The sequence below is a fragment of the Rhinoraja longicauda genome, chromosome 36 (genome assembly GCF_053455715.1).
Source record: "Rhinoraja longicauda isolate Sanriku21f chromosome 36, sRhiLon1.1, whole genome shotgun sequence".
In the NCBI taxonomy this organism is placed as follows: Eukaryota; Metazoa; Chordata; class Chondrichthyes; order Rajiformes; family Arhynchobatidae; genus Rhinoraja; species Rhinoraja longicauda.
The window spans coordinates 6,613,304-6,636,932 of record NC_135988.1 but is presented as its reverse complement, the minus strand read 5'-3'; the positions used below and the strand labels follow the sequence as shown (position 1 = coordinate 6,636,932).

The 23,629-nt window shown below is 44.9% G+C and overlaps 1 protein-coding gene across 1 annotated transcript in view; it reads right to left on the bottom strand.

Annotated features, from left to right (window-relative positions):
- Positions 1 to 8,532: 8,532 nt before the first annotated feature.
- The window catches only part of LOC144610270 (scavenger receptor cysteine-rich domain-containing protein DMBT1-like), a 30,678-nt gene continuing 15,581 nt past the window's right edge, over positions 8,533 to 23,629 (bottom strand). The window contains exons 5-13 of the mRNA XM_078428861.1: positions 22,564 to 22,878; positions 20,541 to 20,855; positions 14,409 to 14,633; positions 13,078 to 13,395; positions 12,894 to 13,000; positions 12,677 to 12,795; positions 11,641 to 11,882; positions 10,272 to 10,403; positions 8,533 to 8,678 (exon numbers count right to left, since the gene is read on the bottom strand). Of these exons, the coding sequence (XP_078284987.1) occupies positions 8,533 to 8,678; positions 10,272 to 10,403; positions 11,641 to 11,882; positions 12,677 to 12,795; positions 12,894 to 13,000; positions 13,078 to 13,395; positions 14,409 to 14,633; positions 20,541 to 20,855; positions 22,564 to 22,878 (1,919 nt within the window). The remainder of the gene's footprint in view (positions 8,679 to 10,271; positions 10,404 to 11,640; positions 11,883 to 12,676; positions 12,796 to 12,893; positions 13,001 to 13,077; positions 13,396 to 14,408; positions 14,634 to 20,540; positions 20,856 to 22,563; positions 22,879 to 23,629) is intronic.

Below are 23,629 nucleotides of genomic sequence, written 5' to 3'. Positions count from 1 at the left end.
GAAACTTAAAGACGTGGAAAATGATGGGTGCCTAAGGATTTATAGTCTGTACTTTTTGTCTAGTTTTGAAATAAGGAGGAATTACTAACATGGAATTGATCGCCAAGGCTGGCAAGCGCTTCTCGACAAAATATGAACACGTTAATATCGAATTGCATGTGATCTATTTATTATTATCGCTATTTTTTCCATATTATACAAACTGAGAACGCAACGGCTACTGACCATCAAACAACGTAAATACAGGTTAGAAAAACGTAAAATGTATGTATTTGACCACTCCTGTAGATTTGCCTAACATACGATCACAAACAACAGAGCTGTGTGTGGACAACAGATGGCGAGGAACTTGTGGGGAGATATTCATCTTTAGAAGGGACTTTCTTGGAGATAACTTGAAACTGGTGTCAGTGGGAGTCGAGCAAACGGAAGGCACAGATGTGGGGTGATTCCTAAAAGATCCAGAGGGGAGGTGAGATTTTCTTCACACCCAGGGAGCGCTATGTTCTGGAATTTGCTCACTGATAGAGTGAGCAAATCCTGTGAATATGGAATTAACAAAGGCTCCCGAAAGAGCATTGTCTGCATATTAATTTGATATAATGGAACAAATTGAAGTATGGTCCATCTGAGGCAGAGATAAGTGAGAGCAGAGAAACGGGGATGAGGGGGAGAATGGGGGGGGGGGGGGGGGGGGGGGGTGGTAATAACCTAAAATTGGAAAATGAAATGTTCATACCGCAGGGATGGAAGCTATCTGAGCGGAATATGAGGGTTGTTCTTACAGTCTGCATGACGCCTCACTCTGGCCACGGAGGAGGACCAGGACAGAAACGTCTGTGTGGGACCGTGAAGGAGGTTAAAATGGTTGCCCACCGGGAGATCCAGTAACCCTTGGAGGATTGAGCGCAGTTGTCCGGAACACGGTGGATGAGACTCTGCTTGGTGACGTTGATGTACAGGAAACGGTATCGGAAACACCGGATGCAGTTGGTGAGGTTATAGGAGGTGCACTTGGACATCCGTATCACGTGGGAGGACTGATGGAGTTGCTAGATGAAGGCAAGTGAGGGGATATAGGCACAGGTACTACATCTCCTGCGGTTGTAGCGGAACGTACTTGGAGAGGGGCTGGTTTGGGTGAGAAGGGAGTGTGAATGGAGGTTATGTGGAGGGAGAAGTCTCTGCGAAAAGCAAAAGGGAGAGGAAATGGGATGATGTAACTGTGGAGAGAACGCATTGGTGGTGACGGTGATGTCGATGATGCGTTGGGTGCGGAGGCTGTTGGGGAGAAAGGTGAGAATCATGGGAACTCTATCCTGGTTCCATCTGGAGGGAGGGGAGAGAAATACGGACCACAAATGAGACGACATTGAAGAATCGATCTATGATTGGGTGGGCGGGTGGGGGGGGGGGGGGGGGGAGGACACGTTTCCTAGACAATTACGACATCTCGGATGCCCTAGAATGGAGAGGCTCATCTTGGGAGCAGATGCGACAGAGACGGAGGAATTGAGAACAGGATATAGCGTCTTTGAAAGTGGATTAGAGCACTGTGGGAATCAGCACGTTTGGAGCAGACATAAATTTGACCTTATATTTTACTCTGTTTTCTCTCCCTATATGACGACCTGGTTACCGATTTCATGATTTCCTCATTGCCCTCTTGATGTCTATTTCCATGTGCTGATGAGAATTGGATTTTGCAAATTATTTCGCGATGTGGCAAGTAAACCGTATAATCTGACTTATTATCCAATGTACATTTATCACCCTTGTCTTGAAAGGATGTCTTCCGCTCATTACTAAGCCTTCACAATTAGACTTATGTACTCCAATGTCTGGCCTGCGTCTTTAGCTCACACCATGAGACCACGGCAATCAACGTGGTGCTTTGTGTTAGTGTCCATGGAATGTGTATGTACGCTCGGATAAATATGAACACATTCATATCGAATTCCATCTGAAGTATTTATTAAGCATGTTTGATTATTACATGGAGCAAGGCGAGATTGAAACAGTTCATTAATAATAATAATAATAATGAATAAGTTTATTGGCCAAGTATGTGCATATACAAGGAATGTGCCTTGGTGCTCCACTCACAAATGACAACACAAACATACAGTTAACAATTAATAATAAAGCATAAACACATCAAACACAATAAGGATACACCATTACGGTCTAAACATGTGGGTGAAAATAAACCAGAGCAAAAAAGAGACTACAGACTTTGGTTATTGAGTCTGGTGTTAAGGAGTACCTCTCCCGTGAAAGTAATCTTTGTGGGATTACCGCAGACAACACAAACGAACAAATCCATACAAAACAGCAAGGAGCAGTACACCGTGGCAGCCATCGTCGGCGCTACAGAGCTCAGGGATCACGAACACCAAAGCAAGGTAAAGCATGATAAGAATACAGTACATTCATTTTACCTCCTCCACAATCTTCAGCATTTACATGGAATGTATAAAAAGGCTTACAAATTCAAATGAACATACGTTTATTGATTAGGAAAAAAAGATCTGTCTTCCAGAAGTAGAATGACGATTAAAAATGTTTTTCTACACCTATTCAGCAAGCAGTGTATAAATGTTTTCTTCTAAAGTTTAGGACAAAAAAATCAAACCAAGTGGTTTAAAAACAAATCAAAGATTCTGCTTGTGATAATTTGGCGAGTGATATCAATGCTGTGAAGATCTGCTTGTCTATCTTGCAGGAAAGGTGAAAGGCACAACCCAACGACAAACGTTTTCCATCATTTCAAGACAGGCTTTGGAAACAAATTCACCTGGGAAAGAAAACAAAGCAAATATTATTAGGCCAGCTAAAATAAAAATATACCATGAATAAATAAAGATTTTTGTAATATTTGAGTCATGGAGTCATGTAACCCTGTAACAGGCCATTTGGCTCAGCTCGTCAATTCCAACCAAAAAGCCCACCTAAGCTACACCCACTTGCCCGCGTTTGCCTCTTATCCATTTAACATTTCCTGTCCAAGTATTGTTTACAATCGGTTACATTGCCTGTCTCAACTACCTCCTCTGGCAGCTCGTTCCACATATCGACAATCCTCCGAATTAAAAGTTTGCCCTATCACCTTAAATCTACCGCTCTCCCCTAAAACCTATGTACAGTGATTCTTGATTTCCCTCCTGCCGGTAAAAGGCACTGTACATTCGCCCTATCCAGTCCCTTCATCATTTTATAAACCTCTATTTGATAACCCCTAGCCACCTACGCTCCAAGGAATAATGTCCTAATCTGTCCAGCCTTTCCCTATATCTCAGCAGCTCAAGTCATGGCAATACCCTCGCAAATCATATCTGCTCTCTTTTCAGCTTTGTGACATGCTTCGTTTAGCAGGGTGACCAAAACTATACAGAGTACCCCAAACGGACCCTTGCCAACGTCAAACTTGACTGATGAAAGCCAATGTGCCAAAAGCCTTCTTTGGCACACTGTCTACCTGTGACGCCTCCTTTAGGAAACTGTGTATCTGGACATCCTAGATCCCTCTGCCTTTCACTCGCCCCTGGACCTCGTCATTCACTGCGAGCCCATTGGCCTGGTTTGCTTTCCCCAACTGCAACATGCCTCACGGAGGACATGACACTCTATTAGCCAATCCTCTATGAACTTGCCCAGCCGTTCAAGAGATTGCTATAATTTTCATAACGATTTTCACTGCCTACGATACTACCCAGTTTATTCTCATCTTCAAACGTACCAATCATGTCTTGTACATTCTCATCCAAATCAAGTTGGTGACACAATATGGTCTCTGTTAACTCAGTTCAGCGGCTTAATTACAGATGTACAGTGCAAGGTCATATGAAGTATGAATATGATTTATAGATATTGCAGTTAAAATAAAGAGAAGCATCACTTCTTAATAGAAAGTCAACGGAATGTGTAAATAATTGTGTATTTCAACAAAAGTACGTGGCATTTTCTCACCAGTAACTTTATTTCGAATTAGCATCACAGATCATTCAATACAGTCCTGTTCACTAAGAGGGGAAATTCCAACCAAAATTGAACAAGTACCCCACGCCCACATCACTGGTGTTGCGATGCGGCCAATGAAAGCAAACGCATGAAATGTTGTTTTCTTACCGTCTTCATGGCTCTGATGTAAAATATGGAATAGAGCCGTCAAACACAATGGGTGCTGCAAGGGCCGGGACTGCGAACGTGCCGCAGTGGAGTTCATCATTGCTGTTTGAAGAGCAGGTCGCCGGGAAAACAGGATCAGTGAGAATCTGCAGAGTATGCTCTGTATAGTTGAAAAAGAATGACACGAACCTCAGTGTGCGGGAGACGGCATTGCAAGGCGAGGATTATTCAACTATGGAAGAACGGCGGCATTGGAATAGAGTACACACAAGGAACTGTAGATGCTGGTGTACATAAAGAACCCCAAAGTGCTGGAGAAACATAAAGGGTCAGCCAACATCTCCTAACCACATGGATAGGGAACGTTTCGAGTCGGGACCCTTCTTCAGATAAATTGTAATACTGGGATAAAGCTGGAGGAGAGGCGGGGCGGGACAAATTCCTGCAAGTGATATGTGGTTACCAGTGAGGGTTGATTGATCGGCAGATGGACCAAGGCAAGAGATGGAAAAAGACAAAAGGCTGTGAGATATTGGAAGAAGTGGTGTGAAATGTGAAGGGATATAATGGAAAAGGATGGAGAGGGGAAAGGGGACGTATAATGGGAATACTGGTGCGCATTCGGGGTGGTGGTGAACAGGAAGAGAGGGGGAGATGTGGGGGAAGAGGGTGTGCAGTTTTTGTGGGCGGGTGGTTGGGTTATGTATACAATTGAAGACTTAACGTTCATTCCGTCGGGTTGTAGTTTCTTCAACCGTATCCACCTATCACTTACCAGACTCCCCCGCCTCTTTCACAGACCTCTCCCCCCCTCCTAGATATCTGGTTTCCGAATGGCCTACTTCTGCACATATTTTCTATGTTTTTTCTATGTTTCTAACCGTAAATGATCCATAGAAACATAGAAACATAGAAAATAGGCGCAGGAGTAGGCCATTCGGCCCTTCGAGCCTGCACCGCCATTCAATATGATCATGGCTGATCATCCAACTCAGTATCCCGTACCTGCCTTCTCTCCATACCCCCTGATCCCTTTAGCCACAAGGGCCACATCTAACTCCCTCTTAAATATAGCTAATGTACTGGCCTCAACTACCTTATGTGGCAGAGAATTCCACCGATTCACCACTCTCTGTGTGAAAAAGAACTTTCTCATCTCGGTCCTAAAAGACGCCCCTCTTATCCTTAAACTGTGACCCCTTGTTCTGGACTTCCCCAACATCGGGAACAATCTTCCTGCATCTTGCCTGCCCAACCCCTTAAGAATTTTGTAAGTTTCTATCAGATCCCCCCTCAATCTTCTAAATTCCAGCGAGTACAAGCCGAGTCTATCCAATCTTTCTTCATATGAAAGTCCTGCCATCCCAGGAATCAATCTGGTGAACCTTCTCTGTACTCCCTCTATGGCAAGAATGTCTTTCCTCAGATTAGGAGACCAAAACTGTACGCAATACTCCAGGTGTGGTCCATGTTGTCCAACGATGACCCTGACTTACTCCGCCGCTTTGTGTCTGGCATTAGAATAACCAGAAGTGCCGTTTTGATGTACAGTGATTCATTTTTTTGTAAAAAGGCACTTTGTTTGTGCGCGGTGACTAGAACTGGTTTCTGTTCCAGGCCTTTTCCCCCCCGTTATTCCCGTGCATGTTCACAGCGCAGTATCTTGGGAAGAATAAACCGACGTGGAACATGACAAATTAGATACTGTATTCATATGGTTCACATCGCAGTTGTGAATGACACGTTGTTCAAGTAAGAACAAAACCCTTCTTGGGCACCTTTTTCGGAACATGTCTTTGCTTTTAGGAAATAATATTTGAAGCACGAAAGTGAATATAACATAACGCAGTTTGTGGAATATTTTGCTGAGGATTGGTGATTGCGGCTTGTCAGAGACTGACTCACCACCATTGTCCACGTTGCCGCCGGCAACTGTTAGCATCAGAGGGTCACCGGCGCCACCGTCCACCGGGAACTGATAGCCCGGACAATCAGTTGTTTTACTCTCAGGATCGTCATGGTCATCAGGAACTAGATCTAGGAGGAAGTAGAAGCTGGAATGATCTTCCTGAAAACCAAAGTTGTTTTGCAAGCTGCAAGGGATGTGAGATAAACACAGAATGTCGGAGTAACTCAGCGGGACAGGCAGCATCTCTGGATAGAGGGAATGGGAAAGTCGAGACCCTTCTTCAGACTAAGATGTTGTTGTGTAATGGATACTTGGACGGAGAGAGGACTGTGTTGGGCCTGTGAACTATTTAACGTTGCTCCAATCCGGCGCACGCGTGTTATATTTCAAGTCCTATAGGAATTGAGAACATAAACAGACAATAAATGTTTCATTCAATTACACAGCTGGCAGCAGGCGAGAGGTTTATCTGCAAAGCCAAATTGTTGATGTTTTAAATAGAAATCCCTTACAATTCCTTGAGATCGCCTCTCTATCATTTCACGGCGAACATGCTCGGACACCTTTTCCCTGATATGTTCTGATTACGAACAAAATGAATAAAAATTGGAGAAAATGGAAAGCAAATCATGCACCAACCTCCAACACTGGACGAGGTTCCTTCAGGGAGTTCGCTTGTTGGATGAGCGCCACCCAGAGGGTCGCTGGTGTAATATTCTATTTGATTGATGGAATCAATGGATCCAGGGACTAGAAATCAATGAAAGAGATACTTATTAGACCTGCTAAATTGGGCATGGGAGCAGAAGACACACATTATTCATCGTCCCGATGACAGTATCGCGGATACGACATGTGACCTAATGGTGCAACACTGTTCAACAGAATGGTAAGCTGTAGCGATCCATTAACGAACCAATAAAAACCGCAGATGCTGTTTTACACAAAGGAACACAAAGTGCTGGACTGTGCCAATGGGAGTTTAATTTCTAACTCCTGTTGCCCCACTGTTTAACCTCATAACTTAAATCTACCTCGTCCTCACTGCCAACCGTGCCTACTTACATCTGCACACGTCAGATGCTCCCCACAACTTTTACAACTTCAAATTTGTGGCTCACACCTCCTCATGTGTACCATCGACGAATAGTGCCTTCCCAACACGAAGCTCTCTGGGCAATTGCTTTTGTCCCAGAGCAGTGACCCAACTACTTCACTGCAGTTAACAGTGTCCGCTGCCTCGTGGAACTTGTCTTCTTTGGATGCTTCTCGCTTTCTACAAAATCAAATGAGTAGCCATGGCCAATCTCATGGGCGCCATCTAATCCCATCTATCTGTAGGCTTCATTGAACACACTTTTTTGGGAAAAGCACAACGCCCATGGATTTGTGGGTGAATCCAGGATGGTGCAGATTCCTTGACTCAATCTACCTTCAAACGATCCACTTCGAACATTCCCCCTCCCACTGACCGCAGGTGATGCAACACCTATTCCTACACCTGCTCCTTTATCTCCATTCAGGGACCTAAACGTCAATCTCCATTATTTAACTCCATGCTGTCGATGTACCCTCCTTTACCTGGGTGATGCCAAATGCAGACGAGGCAACCAGATTCTGTCCACCAGGGACAGCTGGATTTCAATTCCATTGTCCTTTTCCATTTCGCCCTCTCTGTCCTCCACCTCCTACATTGCCAGATTGTGAGGTTGCATGCAAGCTGGAAGAACAGCACTTCAGGTATCGCTGACAATCCAATGGTATAACTATTTAATTCTCCAATTGACACCCCACTTCTCTTTCCTGATTATCAAACCTGGCTCTCTCAAACACAACATTCTCCCCACTGTGCCCGTCCATCGCTTCCCATTTCATTTCCTCACCTCCACCATCTCCATCAGCTCATAACCTATCCCTATCTGCACAGTGTCCACAATCTCAATCCCCTTTTTCCCACCTATCCACCATTCTTCCCAATGTTTCTACATTTCAGTTTTTGGCTCTTTTTCTTATCCGATTCCACCATCTGGAGCACCTTGTCTTCCCTCCTATCACCTCCAACCTTTGTGATCACCTGCAATCTTTATGCGCCTCCCCAAATTGATTTGTCTTACAATTCCTCCCCTCCTTGCATACGCCCACCTGTCATTTACCAGAACTTTGAGCAGCATTTGGGGAGAAGGCAGGAACGGGGTACTGATTGTGAATGATCAGCCATGATCACATTGAATGGTGGTGCTGGCTCGGAGGGCCGAATGGCATACTCCTGCACCTATTGTCTATTGTCATTTCCTCACGCCTTTTCCTATCAACCATCTCCGCTCTAGACATGAAGAGGGGTACGAACACGAACGGTCATCTGTAGATTTTCCTTCATAGATTCTGCCTGACCCGCTGCGTTGCTCCAACAGTTTGCTTTTGTCTGATTTATCCGCTACTATGATTTTCTTTTTAATCAGTGATCATTAATACGGTTATTGGAGTGGAGGGGATATTTATCGCTGAAGAGCGACTGTCGAGTGCAAATACACACCTGAATCATCCGTCTGACTGAAATTCTTTCCAGGGAGAATATCCTCAATCTCTTCATAAATTGCTTCGTAAAAGCCAAAGGTAGAACCCTTGCCTCTCATCACCGCAGCTGTTGAAAGGAGAGTGTGGGGTAACTTGTGGATATACAGGATTAGTATTCAACAGTTAGTCCTTTGCATATGACATGTAAAATTAGGAAACGTTGATATTCAAGGTAAACTGTTGATGGGCGTTACAATAGCCTCCTCTTGAATGTCACTAAAACAAAGGAGCTGATTGTGGACTTCAGAAGAGCTAAACATCCAAGGACGTACACGCCACTGGAGATAAATGGGTCTATTGTGGATAGGGTGAGCAGTTTTAAATACTTGGGAGTCCGCATCGCAGAGGATCTGACGTGGGCAACGCACATTGCCGCACTGGTGGGTAAGGCTAAGCAGCGCCTTTACCACCTTAGACAACTGAGGAAATTCAGAGTGTCTCTGAGGATCCTTCACTGCTTCTACTCTGCGGCTGTAGAGAGCATCCTGTCTGGCAAAATTACAGTCTGGTTTGGGAACAGCTCTGCCCAGGACAGGATGGCCCTGCAGAGAGTAGTGCGTTCGGCATAACGCACCATGGGAACTACACTCGTCCCCCTGCAGGACCTATACATCAGGAGGTGCAGATCCAGAGCAAGCAAGATCATGAGGGACCCCTGCCACCCCAGTAACAGACTGTTCCAGATGCTACGATCAGGCAAACGCCTCCGCTGTCACGCTGTGAAAACGGAGAGGATGAGACGGAGCTTCTTCCCACAGGCCATCAGGACTGTCAACTTTTATAACCCCAGAGACTAAATTTTTGTCGACACTAATAGTGACTTATTAACTTTATTTATATGCTGTAACTGTAATTCTTTTTGTGCACAACCCGCAGGCATTGCCACTTTCATTTCACTGCACAACGTGTATGTGTATGTGACAAATAAATTTGACTTGACTTGACTTGACTTGAAGAATTGCGCAAGAGGTCCAATGGTTCCTTGCCGAAATTAGCGAATTCTACGAACATCAAGAAGATCAAAGCTAGTGTGCATCAGTAGGAAGCAGTTCTTTGTTTCTGTTCCGTTCCGGCAAAGCCGTTCAAAGACTGATTGCATTCGCAAATGCACACGGATGGTACGAGTGTGGCAGCGGGTGATAAGGAGATGCGGTTTCCACAGGTTTGTCAATTTAGGAAGTGGAAAAGACAGATTGTGTTGTATCAAATACATTGAAGGAGATGGGGAATGAAGCACTGCAGGAACATAGAACGTGAGGAAAGCGCAAGCTTGAGATTTGGGGATAGAACCTAATAAGAATATTGGCGATTGTGCAGCGCATCCACGAAACTGGGTTGAGCAGGATGTTGAATGGAATGTTGATTAACAGTCAAATGAACAATTGAGGGGGAACCCAAACAAGAATCAATTTAACATTCCGTGCTATTACGACAAATTGCTCTTTCCAATAGGAACCATTGAAGACCATCTCATTCCGCACTTAGTTACATGTACTGCTCATAATGCAAGAAAGAGCACATGGAAAGTGAACGAAAGTCTCTTCATGCTATGAATGAATGAATGAATGAATGAATGAATGAATGAATGAATAAGTTTATTGGCCAAGTATGTGCTATGAAATATTTTCTGGAATAATAACGCTGTAAAGTTGAACCTCACCTCTTTTTGCCGATTGCCTGCATGTTATTATCACCAGTGTGACAAATTCAACGACAAGGAGGATTCCGAGAGTTGCGCAAACCACAACAGCCACGGAGGGCGGCTTGTTTTCCAACTTTGAAATTAAAATTCCTGGATGAATAGAAAACAGATGCTGTTGGTCCCAAGTGTAAAAATTTCCAGGGACCATTGATGAATTTGAAAAAGCTGGTTGTGCATCTTGCTTTGCTTGGAATGTTCCAAAAACCCTATCACGCATTGCACCAGAAGAACGGGTGAGCGGAAAACCATAATAAAGCCCAAGTCTCTATCGTGTTGTGCGGATTGGTATAAATAGAAAATATACTAGAAAGTCCTGATTCCTCACCAGTGACACCTTGTATCCAGCCAACAGCTGCAATATTGTATTCAGGCATAATGTGCATTCACACCGCATACACACTGCTTGGCACTGACCACGATGCCATGAAATCCAAATCAGAAGAACACAAAGGATATGGAAGTGCATAACTCTAAATTCCTGCTTGATATGATGCAGTTTACAAAAAACTTGACATCTATAATATGTATTATGGGTAACATATCAAGCAGTCCATGATATTAGTTTCAGTTTCAGCAGTCCATCAATTCATAAGCTCCTATGTTCCAGGAGCAGAATAAGGCCATCAAGTACACTCCGCCCTTCAATCATGGACGATCTACCTTTCCCTCTTAACCCCATTCAACTGCCTTCGCCCCATAAGCCCGGACACCTGCTCGACAACATCTTACTAAAGAGCATGCGCTGTTTTCACGGAATCGATATGCCACCAAACATAGGAACACTCACCTACAAATTCTTCCCAATTTCACGAATTATCTTGGTTCCAACACATGGTACCAGTTAATTAACAGTCATTAATCAAAGGTCAGTTATACTTGCCGAAAGGCGCAATATGATTCCTTTTACTAACACTTCCTGAGAAGAAAATACTGCAACGAGTCGAATACCCTGTCTTGTCACGGAGATATTTGGATGGAGCTGGACGTCATTTAAAAAAATATATATTGCAAGTCCTGTTTCACGTGTCGAGTCAGCCAATCTGAAAACTACCTATCATGTTCTCAGCAATTAGCAAACAGTAGCAAGCGAATACCAACACTGTTTGCATAGCGTATAGTCTAATGGTCAACGTCGCATGAATAACATAGCTGAAGTGCGGGAGCCAGAGGGAATCAAAACTGGACGTGGATATTGTTTTAGAGAGTTTTTAGCAACGCCAACTCTTTAGGTTTTCAATTAAAAAAACAAAAACAATATAAAAATAATTTCATAACCTATGAAATTAAAGGGGTGTAGAGATCGGGGAATATACCGAACAACACGTACTAGAACAGGTGACAAAGACATCTTCCTTGTGATCACAGTCATGTTGACCGAGCGGTGACGACATACAGCTGGTCAGCAATGATTCAGCTCCTGTGCATTTCACTTCATCGAGCCATATTTCACCTGAGGCCGGGGCAATGGCAGCCGCTTCTGGAGTCCGACGAGCAGAGCCGCAGCCCAACTGTCTGCAGACCACATTGGCATCGGCGAGATCCCAGGAGTCATCACACACCGTTCCCCAGCTGTTATTGAACAATATCACAAGCCTTCCGGAGCAATTGTTGCTGCCGCCATCAAGCCGCAATTGCAGGTCTATTAGTGAAGTTAAATAAAATACTCCGTTACAAATACGTGAGTGCTGAAGTAATCCAGTGGGTCAGATAGCATTTCTGGATGACATGTGCGGGTGACGTTTCGGATCTGGACGCATCTTCAGACTAATTCTAGTAAGGGGGGGGGGGGGAGTAGCTGCAAGATGGGCGGGGATGTGGGTGGTGTAGTTCATGTTCATAATTTGCAGGAGAAGAATTAGACCATTCGGCCCATCGTCTACGCCATTCAGCCATGGTTGTCTTCCCTGCTCAACTCCATTCTTCTGCCTTGTCCCCAATATCTCTGCCCAGACGAACTCTATCCTTGTTTATACTGGTGGATGGGAGCGCGAGCAGATCTATGGGACGCATGGGAGACAGGAACGAGGGAACCACCGTGGAGTAGAAACAACATTTACAAAGAAATTTTTTTTTTCGAATGTCAGAGAGCGGAATTTCTCATTTTAGGAGTAGATGCGATGGAGCCCGAGAATTTGAGAGTAGGGGTTTGGCGTCAGTGCAATAGTGGAAGTCAGTGAGATGATAGTAGATGAAGGAGGAGGTGTGAGGACAGGGGCACTTCCTGTCAAATCGATACTTGACTCGATATTCCGTTCCCTGTGATGGAGATAGAGGTCAAGCAAGGAGAGAGAAGTGTCAGGGAGAGAGTTCAAGTGAATTTCATGGCATACTGGAAGCTAGTTTATGAAGTCAATGAGTTCTACGTGGGTGCAGGAGGCTGGCCCGAAGCGAATGTCGAAGTAGCGAGGAAAGAGTTTGGGGAATGATGCCAGTGCACGTTGGAAGACGGACTGTTCACAGGCAGATATGCATGGCCGCATGGCTACACGTTTAACGAGAAGAACGTGAGAGAAGTCAAAAGAGAAGTTGTTGAGGGTGAGGACAATAATCAGTTATTTAGTAATCACTTATTAAACAAACATCCGGGGTTGACAAGCAGTAGAATGACTCGCCTGGTAAACGGCGAGATTTAGATTCATTTCCACCGTCGCAGCCTTTCCCGCTGGATGTCTCGGGCATTTCAGCATCTGTTGAGAACAGTGAAATGTTGGCGGATTTACGCGCGTGATTAATATGCAATCCGATGCCGACTTTCCTATGTTACCTCCACATGAAACGCCTGCATCCTCGTTGTGGCCACAGTTGTGTTGTCCCCAAGGGTCATATTGGCACTGCCAAAGGGCTGACTCGTGCGAGCTACATTTCATCTCATCCATCCATATGGGCCCAGATCCTTCACCATATTTCTTGGCGATATAATCAATAAATATGAGGGGTCCACATTTCATTTGTTTACAGATCACTTCCGCATCTTGTCTCTCAAGCTTCTCGGAGCAGACTGTTCCCCATGTCCCGTTGTGCCACACTTCCACTCTCCCTTCACACCGCCGCTCTCCGTTCACCAGGCGCATCTCTTTGTGTTCTGTGAAGGGAACACATGAGATATACAGGTCATCATAATATGTATCCATCCCGCTGATAGCAAAAACCACGCATGAGAAAGGTCTGGTTCAACAAAAGCAGATGTCGCTGAAAAAACTCAACAGGGGCTGGTAGTCGGGAACAGATTGGTGAAGAGGGAATCACAAGGTCAGCTGTTCTATCGTATCGCTGAAAGTGGAGATCAGGGACATATGTGTGTTAAGTGGTGCAATCTTGTTTCAGTTCTGCGACCGATCTGACCCTGAGAGCACATACTCCATTTAATTAAACTTCGATTATTTAAAGTCGAGCTGAAAATTTCCAATCATGATCCCCAGAGCAAGAGTATGAAATAAAAAGGGGCCAAGAGAACATCTCCCGTTCATACAAGAAAATAGCACCGAACCGGTCAGCACAGGAACAGGTTCCTCCGCCCACAATGTCTGTGCCGAAAATGCCGAAAGGATAAACATCTCGTCTGGCTGTTTCGGAAAATATGGACAAATTGCGTGTACCCTGACAACAGCCGAGGGCGAAATGGGATGGCTACACGGGAGGTTGGGAGAGATTGGTGTAGCTGAGTAGAAAACCTATTCAGAGAGAGGTATCACAAAATGCTGAAGTAACTCAGCGGGTCAGGCAGCATCTCTGGAGAGAAGAAATGGGTGACGTTTGGGGTCGAGGTCGTTCTTCAGACTGATTTTGTGTATGCCTGACCCGCTGATTTACTCCAGCATTTTGTGATACCTTCGATTTGTACCAGCATCTGCAGTTATTTTCCTACACTCCTATGCAGAGAGAGGACTCTATTCCATCATCGAGATTCAATGCTCGCAGTGTGTGCGATAAATTATTGAATACATCTCCGGAATGAGGTTTCCCACTCTGTGCTGCAGAAAATCAGTAGATCGAAAGTATCCTTACCAGAACATTTCACCGTCACATCCTCCTTATGACTGCAATCGTGCCGACCCCACGGTGCGGAGGAACAGTTCCAGAGGTATGATTCGTTACCCGAGCATCTTACTTCATCCAACCAAATCTGGCCATTAGCTCGTCCACAGAATCCCGGAATTTTATCTTCCACAGCATATCCGCAACCCAGCTGCCTGCAGACCACGTTAGCGTCGACCAGGTCCCAGGAGTCATCACAAACTGTGCCCCAAGACCCACGGTAATAAATCTCCACTCGTCCAGCACATGTACTTCCACCCCCAGCCATCCGTAATTGGAGATGGTCTGTTGAACAAATACACACGAGTTGTTATTTATTTATTTATTTAAATTTATTTGAAAAAGGGACAGTGTAAATTAATTGACATTCAAGTGTACTCGAGTTAGCCGACAGGCTATTTTTCATCGACAGTCCCTTAGCCTGATGTTGTTGGGCATCCAAGAAAAGAAATACAATGCAATATGTAGAATAGTTTAAAACGTAGTACATTACCATACAAAGCAATGCAGTTAATTAAAATGAGCAGAATCAGCAGTAGCAGCAGCAGCAATCAGCAGTAGCAGCAGCAGCAGCAGCAATCAGCAGTAGCAGCAGCAATCAGCAGTAGCAGCAGCAGCAGCAGCAGCAGCAATCAGCAGTAGCAGCAGCAAGCAGCAGCAGTAGCACCAAGCTGTGTTGCTTGGGAAGTAGTGTGTGGGGATTGTGTGGGGATTGTGTGGGGATTGTAAGGAGTAAGACCTGTGTGATCTCCTGGACTAGTTTCGATCGCCTAGCTTGGGGTCGGAGAGGAATTTCCCGGATTTTTTCCCAAATTGGCCTGGGTTTTTTATCCGGTTTTTCGCCTCTCCCAGGAGATCACTCAGTTCTTTTGGGTGGGCGGTTGGAGCGGTTGGAGTAGCGGCCGGGCGGTAGGTTTAGTAACTGAGCGCGGGGCTTTGTTTGGAGAGTATGACTGCCAGGGCAGTTTTTTGTTCTGGGTGTCAGATGTGGGGAATCTGGGAGTCTGATAGTCTTCCAGACATCCACATCTGCGCCAGGTGTGACGAGATGGGGCTCCTAAGGGACCGTATTAAGAACCTGGAGCGGCAGATTGATGACCTCCGTCTGATCAGGGAGAGTGAGGAGGTTATAGATAGGAGTTACAGGGAGGTGGTCACTCCTAGACCACGGGAGATAGACAAGTGGGTCACTGTTAGGGGGGGGGCAAGGAACAGAGGCAGGGACTAGGGAGTACCCCGGTGTCTGTACCCCTTGGAAATAAGTACTCCTGTTTAAGTACTGTTGGGGGGGACAGCCTACCTGGGGGCAGCGACGGTGCCCGGGCCTCTGGCAAGGAGTCCGGCCCTGTTGCTCAGTAGGGTAGGGAAAGGAAGAGGAGAGCAGTAGTAATAGGGGACTCTATAGTGAGGGGGTCAGATAGGCGTTTCTGTGGACGCAGTTGGGAGACCTGGATGGTGGTTTGCCTCCCTGGTGCCGGTGTCCGGGATGTGTCTGAGCATGTCCAGGATATCCTGAAAGGGGAGGGAGAGGAGCCAGAGGTCGTGGTACATATAGGTACCAACAATATAGGTAGGATAAGGGAAGAGGTCCTGAAAGGAGAATTCAGGGGGCTAGGAAGAGAGTTAAAAAAAAGGACTTCCAAAGTAATAATCTCATGCTTACTGCCTGTGCCACGCGATAGTGAGAATAGGAATGGAGTGAGGTGGAGGATAAATACGTGGCTGAGGAACTGGTGCAGGGAGCAGGGTTTCAAGTTTCTGGATCATTGGGACCTCTTCTGGGGGAAGTATGACCTGTACAAAAAGGACGGGTTGCATCTGAACCCGAGGGGAACCAAATTCCTGGCGGGGAGATTTGCTAAAATAACTGCGGAGACTTTAAACTAGTATGGTTGGGGGGAGGGACTCAAACACAGATAGCTAATAGGCAGTGTGTGAGGCAGGAGGCAGAAAAGGGAAACACTCAGACCCAATATGTAGGAGAGAAAGAAGGGAAAAGAAATAAACTGAGAATAAGAAATGATGGGTCCCTTAAATGTGTATATTTTAATGCTAGGAGCATTGTAAGAAAGGTGGATGAGCTTAGAGCCTGGATTGACATCTGGAAGTATGATGTTGTGGCGATCAGTGAAACATGGTTGCAGGAGGGTTGCGATTGGCAATTAAATATTCCAGGATTTCATTGTTTCAGATGTGATAGAATCGGAGGGGCAAGAGGTGGGGGTGTTGCATTGCTTGTCAGGGAGGATATCACAGCAGTGCTTTGGCAGGACAGACTAGAAGGCTCGATTAAGGAGGCTGTTTGGGTGGAACTCAGAAATGAGAAAGGTTTAGCAACACTTATAGGGGTGTATTATAGACCGCCAAATAGGGAACGAGAATTGGAAGAGCAAATATGTAAGGAGATAGCAGATATTAGTAGTAAGCACAGAGTGGTGATTGTGGGTGATTTCAATTTTCCGTATATAGACTGGGAATCACATTCTGTTAAAGGGCTGGATGGTTTGGAGTTTGTAAAATGTGTGCAGGATAGTTTTTTGCAGCAATACGTAGAGGTGCCTACCAGAGAAGGGGCAGTGTTGGACCTCCTGTTAGGAAATGAGATGGGTCAGGTGACGGAGGTATGTGTTGAGGAGCACTTTGGGTCTAGTGATCATAATGCCATTAGTTTCAATATCATTATGGAGAAGGTCAAATCTGGACCAAGGGTTGAGATTTTGGATTGGAGAAAGGCTAATTTTGAGGAGATGAGAAAGGATTTAAAAGGAGTGAAATGGAAATTGTTGTTTTATGAAAAGGATATAATAGAGAAATGGAGGATATTTAAAGGTGAAATTTTGAGAGTACAGAGTCTTTATGTCCCTGTTCGGTGGAAAGGAAAGAATAATAATTTGAAAGAGCCGTGGTTTTCCAGGGAAATTGGACACTTGGTTCGGAAAAAGAGGGAGATATACAATAAATATAAGCGGCAGGGAGTAAATGAGGTTTTTGAGGAATATAAAGAATGTAAAAGGAATCTTAAAAAGGAAATTAGAAAAGCGAAAAAAAGATATGAGGCTGCTTTGGCAAGTAATGTAAAAGTAAACCCCAAGGGGTTCTACAGATATGTCAATAGCAAAAGGATAGTGAGGGATAAAATTGGTCCATTAGAGAGTCAGAGTGGACAGCTATGTGCTGAGCCGGAAGAAATGGGGGAGATATTAAACAATTTCTTTTCTTCGATATTTACCGAGGAGAAGGATATTGAATTATGTGAGGTAAGCGAAACAAGTAGAGTAGTGATGGAAATTATGAGGATTAAAGAAGAGGAGGTACGGACACTTTTGAAGAATATAAAAGTGGATAAGTCTCCAGGTCCTGATAGGATATTCCCTAGGACATTGAGGGAAGTTAGTGCAGAAATAGCAGGGGCTATGACGGAAATATTTCAAACGTCATTAGAAACTGGGATGGTGCCGGAAGATTGGCGCATTGCGCATGTTGTGCCTTTGTTTAAAAAAGGTTCTAAAAGTAAACCTAGCAATTATAGACCTATTAGTTTGACGTCTGTGGTGGGAAAATTAATGGAAAAGATACTTAGGGACAATATATATAATTATTTGGATAATCAAGGCCTGATTAGAAACAGTCAACATGGATTTGTGCCTGGAAGGTCATGTTTGACTAATCTTCTTGAATTTTTTGAAGAGGTTACCAGGGAAATTGATAAGGGCAAGGCTGTGGATGTTGTCTATATGGACTTCAGTAAGGCATTTGACAAGGTTCCACATGGAAGGTTGATTAAGAAGGTTAAATCGTTGGGTATTAATAGTGAGGTTGCAAGATGGATTCAACAATGGCTGAATGGGAGATACCAGAGGGTAATGGTTGACAATTGTATGTCAGGTTGGAGGCCAGTGTCTAGTGGAGTGCCCCAAGGATCTGTGTTGGGTCCACTGTTGTTTGTCATTTACATTAATGATCTGGATGATGGTGTGGCAAATTGGATTAGTAAATATGCAGATGATACTAAGATAGGTGGAGTAGTTGATAGTGAGGTAGATTTTCAAAGTCTACAGAGAGACTTGGGCCTTTTGGAAGGGTGGGCTGAAAGATGGCAGATGGAGTTTAATGCTGATAAGTGTGAGGTGCTGCATTTTGGTAGGACAAATCAAAATAGGACGTACAGGGTAAATGGTAGGGAATTGAGGAATGCAGTGGAACAGAGGGATCTGGGAATAACTGTGCATTGTTCCCTGAAGGTGGAATCTCATGTGGATAGGGTGGTGAAGGCGGCGTTTGGTATGCTTGCCTTTATAAATCAGAGCATCGAGTATAGAAGTTGGGATGTAATGTTGAAATTGTACAGGGCATTGGTGAGGCCGAATCTGGAGTATGGTGTGCAGTTCTGGTCGCCAAATTATAGGAAGGATGTCGACAAAATGGAGAGGGTACAGAGGAGATTTACTAGAATGTTGCCTGGGTTTCAGCACTTAGGCTACAGAGAGAGGTTGAATAGGTTGGGTCTTTATTCTTTGGAGCGTAGAAGGTTGAGGGGGGACTTGATAGAGGTTTTTAAAATTTTGAGAGGGACGGACAGAGTTGACGTGGGTAGGCTTTTCCCTTTGAGAGTGGGGAAGATTCCAACAAGGGGACATAGCTTCAGAATTGAGGGACAAAGGTTTAGGGGTAACATGAGGGGGAACTTCTTTACTCAGAGGGTTGTGGCTGTATGGAATGGGCTTCCGGTGGAAGTGGTGGAGGCTGGCTCGATTTTATTATTTAAGAGTAAATTGGATAAGTATATGGATAGGAGGGGATTGGAGGGTTATGGTCTGAGTGCAGGTATATGAGACTAGGTCAGGGAGAATGGTCGGCGTGGACTGGTAGGGCCGGACAGGCCTGTTTCCATGCTGTAGTTGTTATATGTTATATGTTATATGTTAAAACCCAAATCGCAGATGTAAAAATACTGTGTGAGTACAGTCTTAATTTAAAGTTTGCATTTTTTAAATCTAAGTTTTAAAAGTCACGTTCCAGTTGGATAAAACTAGCATCAGTGTTGACATTGTTGGCTCTCAATACGCCATTAATCACACCATTGCAATTTCCACGTTCTTCTGCGCCTTCTATAACCACAGCCGTCGGAATCTACCCCTAGGGAAGTTGCCCTGTGTTGTTCCAACCACATGGCGGCGTTACTTGTCCACACTTCTCTCACACACCATCGCCCTCCCCACACTCACCATCGCCTGCTCTCTGGAGCTGATGGTCCGTTCTGCAGACTGGAAATGGAGCGGGCCCTCCCACAGTGGATGTCTCTATATGTGGATAACCCCCCTCTTTACACTTAGGTCCGAGAGTGGGGAATGTTGCAAATGCACTGCCATGTATTTTGTTTTAAGTTGCTTTGTTTTAAGTTGCCTGGGAGCTAACTCTTCAGCTACGCAGCTGGTAATGCTGTGGTCTCACACTACCTGAGACCCCTGTTCGATCCTGACCTCAGGTGCTGTCTGTGGAGATCACACGTTTCACACGTGACCAAGTGGGTTTCACCCAGATCCCAAAGACTGGCACGTTTATAGTTTAAATGGCCTTCGTTAAATCCCCCCCCCCAGCGTCTGGAGAGTTGATGATGCAGTGGGACAACAGAGAACCAATGTAAATGGGTAATCAATCTTCGGGGTGGACTCGATGGGCCGAAGGGCCTGTTTCCATGCTGTATCTTTAAAATAATTATAACTTTCTCCAGGCTAATATATAAATGTGTGTGCGCTTATGTGTGCGTACGTCTGTGCCTGTTGGCGTGATAGTGTTTGTGTATGAGTGTGTGTGCGTGATAGTGTTTGTGTATGAATGTGTGTGTGTGTGTGTGTGTGTGTGTGTGAGTGTGTGTTGATCGTGTTTGTCTATGAATGTTTGTGTGTGTGTGTGTGCCTCGAATATTGTACAAGTATTGGCCTCCAACATAGTTGAAAGGGATCTCAGATGTGTAATGTATATATTTATCAACAAGGAATTTAAGTTGGTAAATAAAGAAATGCTATTTCGGACCATTGATTCGATTGGACGGAACGGATAAATAAAGCGTTCTTCATTTTCCGTGCTCTCCCAACTTGACAAGTCGAAAACCCAGATGGCGTATTTGATTTTACAACTCGAAATTTCTGGAGTCAAGAACAATCGTTACAATTTCTAAGTTGAATCATTCACCTGAGCACAGGACTCCAACGCCGGTGCTGTCGTTGGATATCGGATTCAGCGTAAATGTGCTGCACATTTGGAGCTGCGACTCGTTTCCTTCACACTGGACGTTGTTCACCCACGCGGGCAGCTCACCCTCTCCGTACCTTGAGGAGTTGTAGGCGAATATGGCGTAGCCACAGCCCAACTCTCTGCAGACCACGTTGGAATCATGGATGTTCCAGGCGCGATCCTGCACTCTCCCCCATCTACCATTGTGGTAAATCTCCACTCGGCCATCGCAGCGGCTGCTTCCATTGATCAGTCTCAAAGACCAACCTTCATCTACAAAACAAAACATGTTGGGTTAAACAATTAAACTGAAGCCATAACATCCAATAACGTCTCAGCATTTAACTGGTCACCTATTAGGTTTAAGGATTATTTTCTGCATCAATTGTCCACATGTCACATTGGCAGTTAAACTGCATAGAAGCATTCCATCCACATCTACATAAAACAATGCCAAGAAACCTATGTGCCTCGCCAAGAGAAATGGGCCCAGTAACAAGGAATAAACTGGCTATTGAAGAAAAACTAATAAATGATAAAACAAGGACCCAAGCAGTTTTTCCAGGTGAGGCAGAGGTTCACCTGTACCTCCTCCAACCTCATCTATTGTACCCGCTGTTCCAGATGTCAACTTCTCTACGTCGGCGAAGCCCAAACGCAGGCTCGGCGATCGTTTCGCTCAAGACCTTCGCTCAGTCCGCCTTAACCAACCTGATCTCCCGGTGGCTGAGCACTTCAACTCCCCCTCGCACTCCCAGTCTGACCTTTCTGCCATGGGCCTCGTCCATTGTCATAGTGAAGCCCACCGCAAATTGGAGGAACAGCATCTTATATTTCGCTTGGGCAGCTACAGCCCAGCGGTATGAACAATAATTTCCCTAACTTCAGATAGTTCCTCTGTCCCTCCCTTTCCCCTCACCCTTCCCAGTTCTCCCACTGTCTTCCTGTCTCCCACTGGATCCTATCTTTTTCCCATCCCCTCCCCTCACATCAGTCTGAAGAAGGGCCTCGACCTGAAACTTCACCCATTCCTTCTCTCCTGAGATGCTGCCTGACCCGTTGAGTTACTCCAGCATTTTGTGATACCATTGATAACCACCAGGTCATGCACTGATCTAGACTGAATGCAATAGGCTTGCTGAGACCAGTCCAGCGCCCGTTTCTCGTGTCGGCGGGGGGTCTTTTGAAGCCTTGCTTTACCTTTGTTCTATTTTAGTAAAGAACTGCATTCCTGGAACCATACCATGCCATGAAAAAATGATTCTTCCATTTCTCATTCCATATTGCAGATGCTGGTTTAAACCGAAGATAGACGCAAAAAGCCACAGTAATTGAGCGGGTCAGATAGCATCTCTGGGGAAAAGGAACAGATGACTGAAGAACGGTCTCGACCAGAAAAGTAAACTATTTCTATCCTGGCGCTGTCTGATCTGCTGAGTTACTCCAGGTTTTAGAGTCTAGCTCTTGAAAGAATGCATGACTTTACCACTAAGCCATTTCAAATTTCATGTCCCATTCTTCCTAGAACGTCTTTCTCAGATCTCTGCAGCAGGCGTGATTTATTTATATGTGTGTATTGTTGCAGTGAACCGATAATTAGAACCCGACCGTACAAATCGCCATTTACCTCTATCCTTAGTAACATAATTTACGAAACAGTTGTTATCCTTCGTACTGTCCTTACTATCTTTACTAACTACAATCTCTGTTACCATCCATCGAAACAATTTCATAAACTGAAGAATTCTGCACTGCATCGTCAAATTCAGTCTATCGGTGGATGACAACGCTGCATAACAATTGCCCCCTGTATCCTATCAGTGGGGGAAGGGAAAGAAGGCACCTGAAGTCCTTCTAAAAAGAAATTAAAGATGGTCGTCAGGAAGCGGCAGGTCTTTTCGATGGTTAAAAGAGTCACCGTGTAAACATGTCTGCGACTGGGCAACTCTGTTTTTCAGTTCAAGGACATTTGGTGACTCACCTGAGCAGATGAGACCGGCGTCGTTACTGTGTGAACAACTCATCTGATCCCTGGGTAACACAGGACAGTCAGCTAATCGGGACTCGTCCCCCCGACAGTGGTAGTTCTCCTTCCACACAGGGCCGGATCCTCGGCCAAAGTCAGCACCTCCGGGAGTTTCGTTCACTGCGCCGCACTGTAGTTGTTCACAGACCACGCCGGCATCAAGCAAGCTAAGGTACTGATCGCAAACTGTCCCCCACTCGTCTCCATGTAGAACTTCCACCCGGCCAGAGCATCTATCCTTCCCACCCACCAGTCGTGGTCCATGGTTCCCTGTTTTAATGGGAATAAATGAAGACAGTTAAATACTCCCACAAAGGATAAAGGGAAATGAAGAAAGGGAGAGATTGTTTGTTTATTTTTGCTCATTTTCTAACCGTCCATCTTCCAGGTGTGTCTGTGTGGTGATATTTCAATTCACACCGTGAATAGTGTACCGTCTTCAACACGGCACGTCGGGGTTGTATTTTTCCAAGACTTTAGTTTGAAGTCCTGTACAAATTTGTTCAGATCTCGTCTGCAGTACTTACGGTTTTGGAGCGTTCACCAGAATGACCACCACTGCTTGAAACTTTATATATGCTGGTTGCAAGAAGGCCTTCCGTGAGTATTTCATCAAGCCCGCCCCTGGTCAAGTTGATGGTCTCTTAATTGTACACTCTTCATTTTTCAACACACTACTCCATCGGCCGTATTTTTTTACCCACTGGCTTTCCCTTATGTATCGCCCAATGGCTTCTCGCACAAGAAAAAACAGCAGAATTTGGGAACAACGAAGCGCTGATGCTGGTTCCGAGTGAAAGGCACAGGGGGCTGCAGCAACTCCAATTAATTGCTAAGATAAAATCAACATTTTATAAAATTAATCTGCGAAATAATTCCCTTATTCCACTGTTTAAATTCTCCCTACTTGTCGGTAAGTTACAGTCTTTTCGTTTCTCAATGTGCTCTCTGTTCTTTGCCGAATTTTATTTTTTCTTTGTCACCACGTATTCTGGAAACCTTAAGCCAACCCATCAAATTT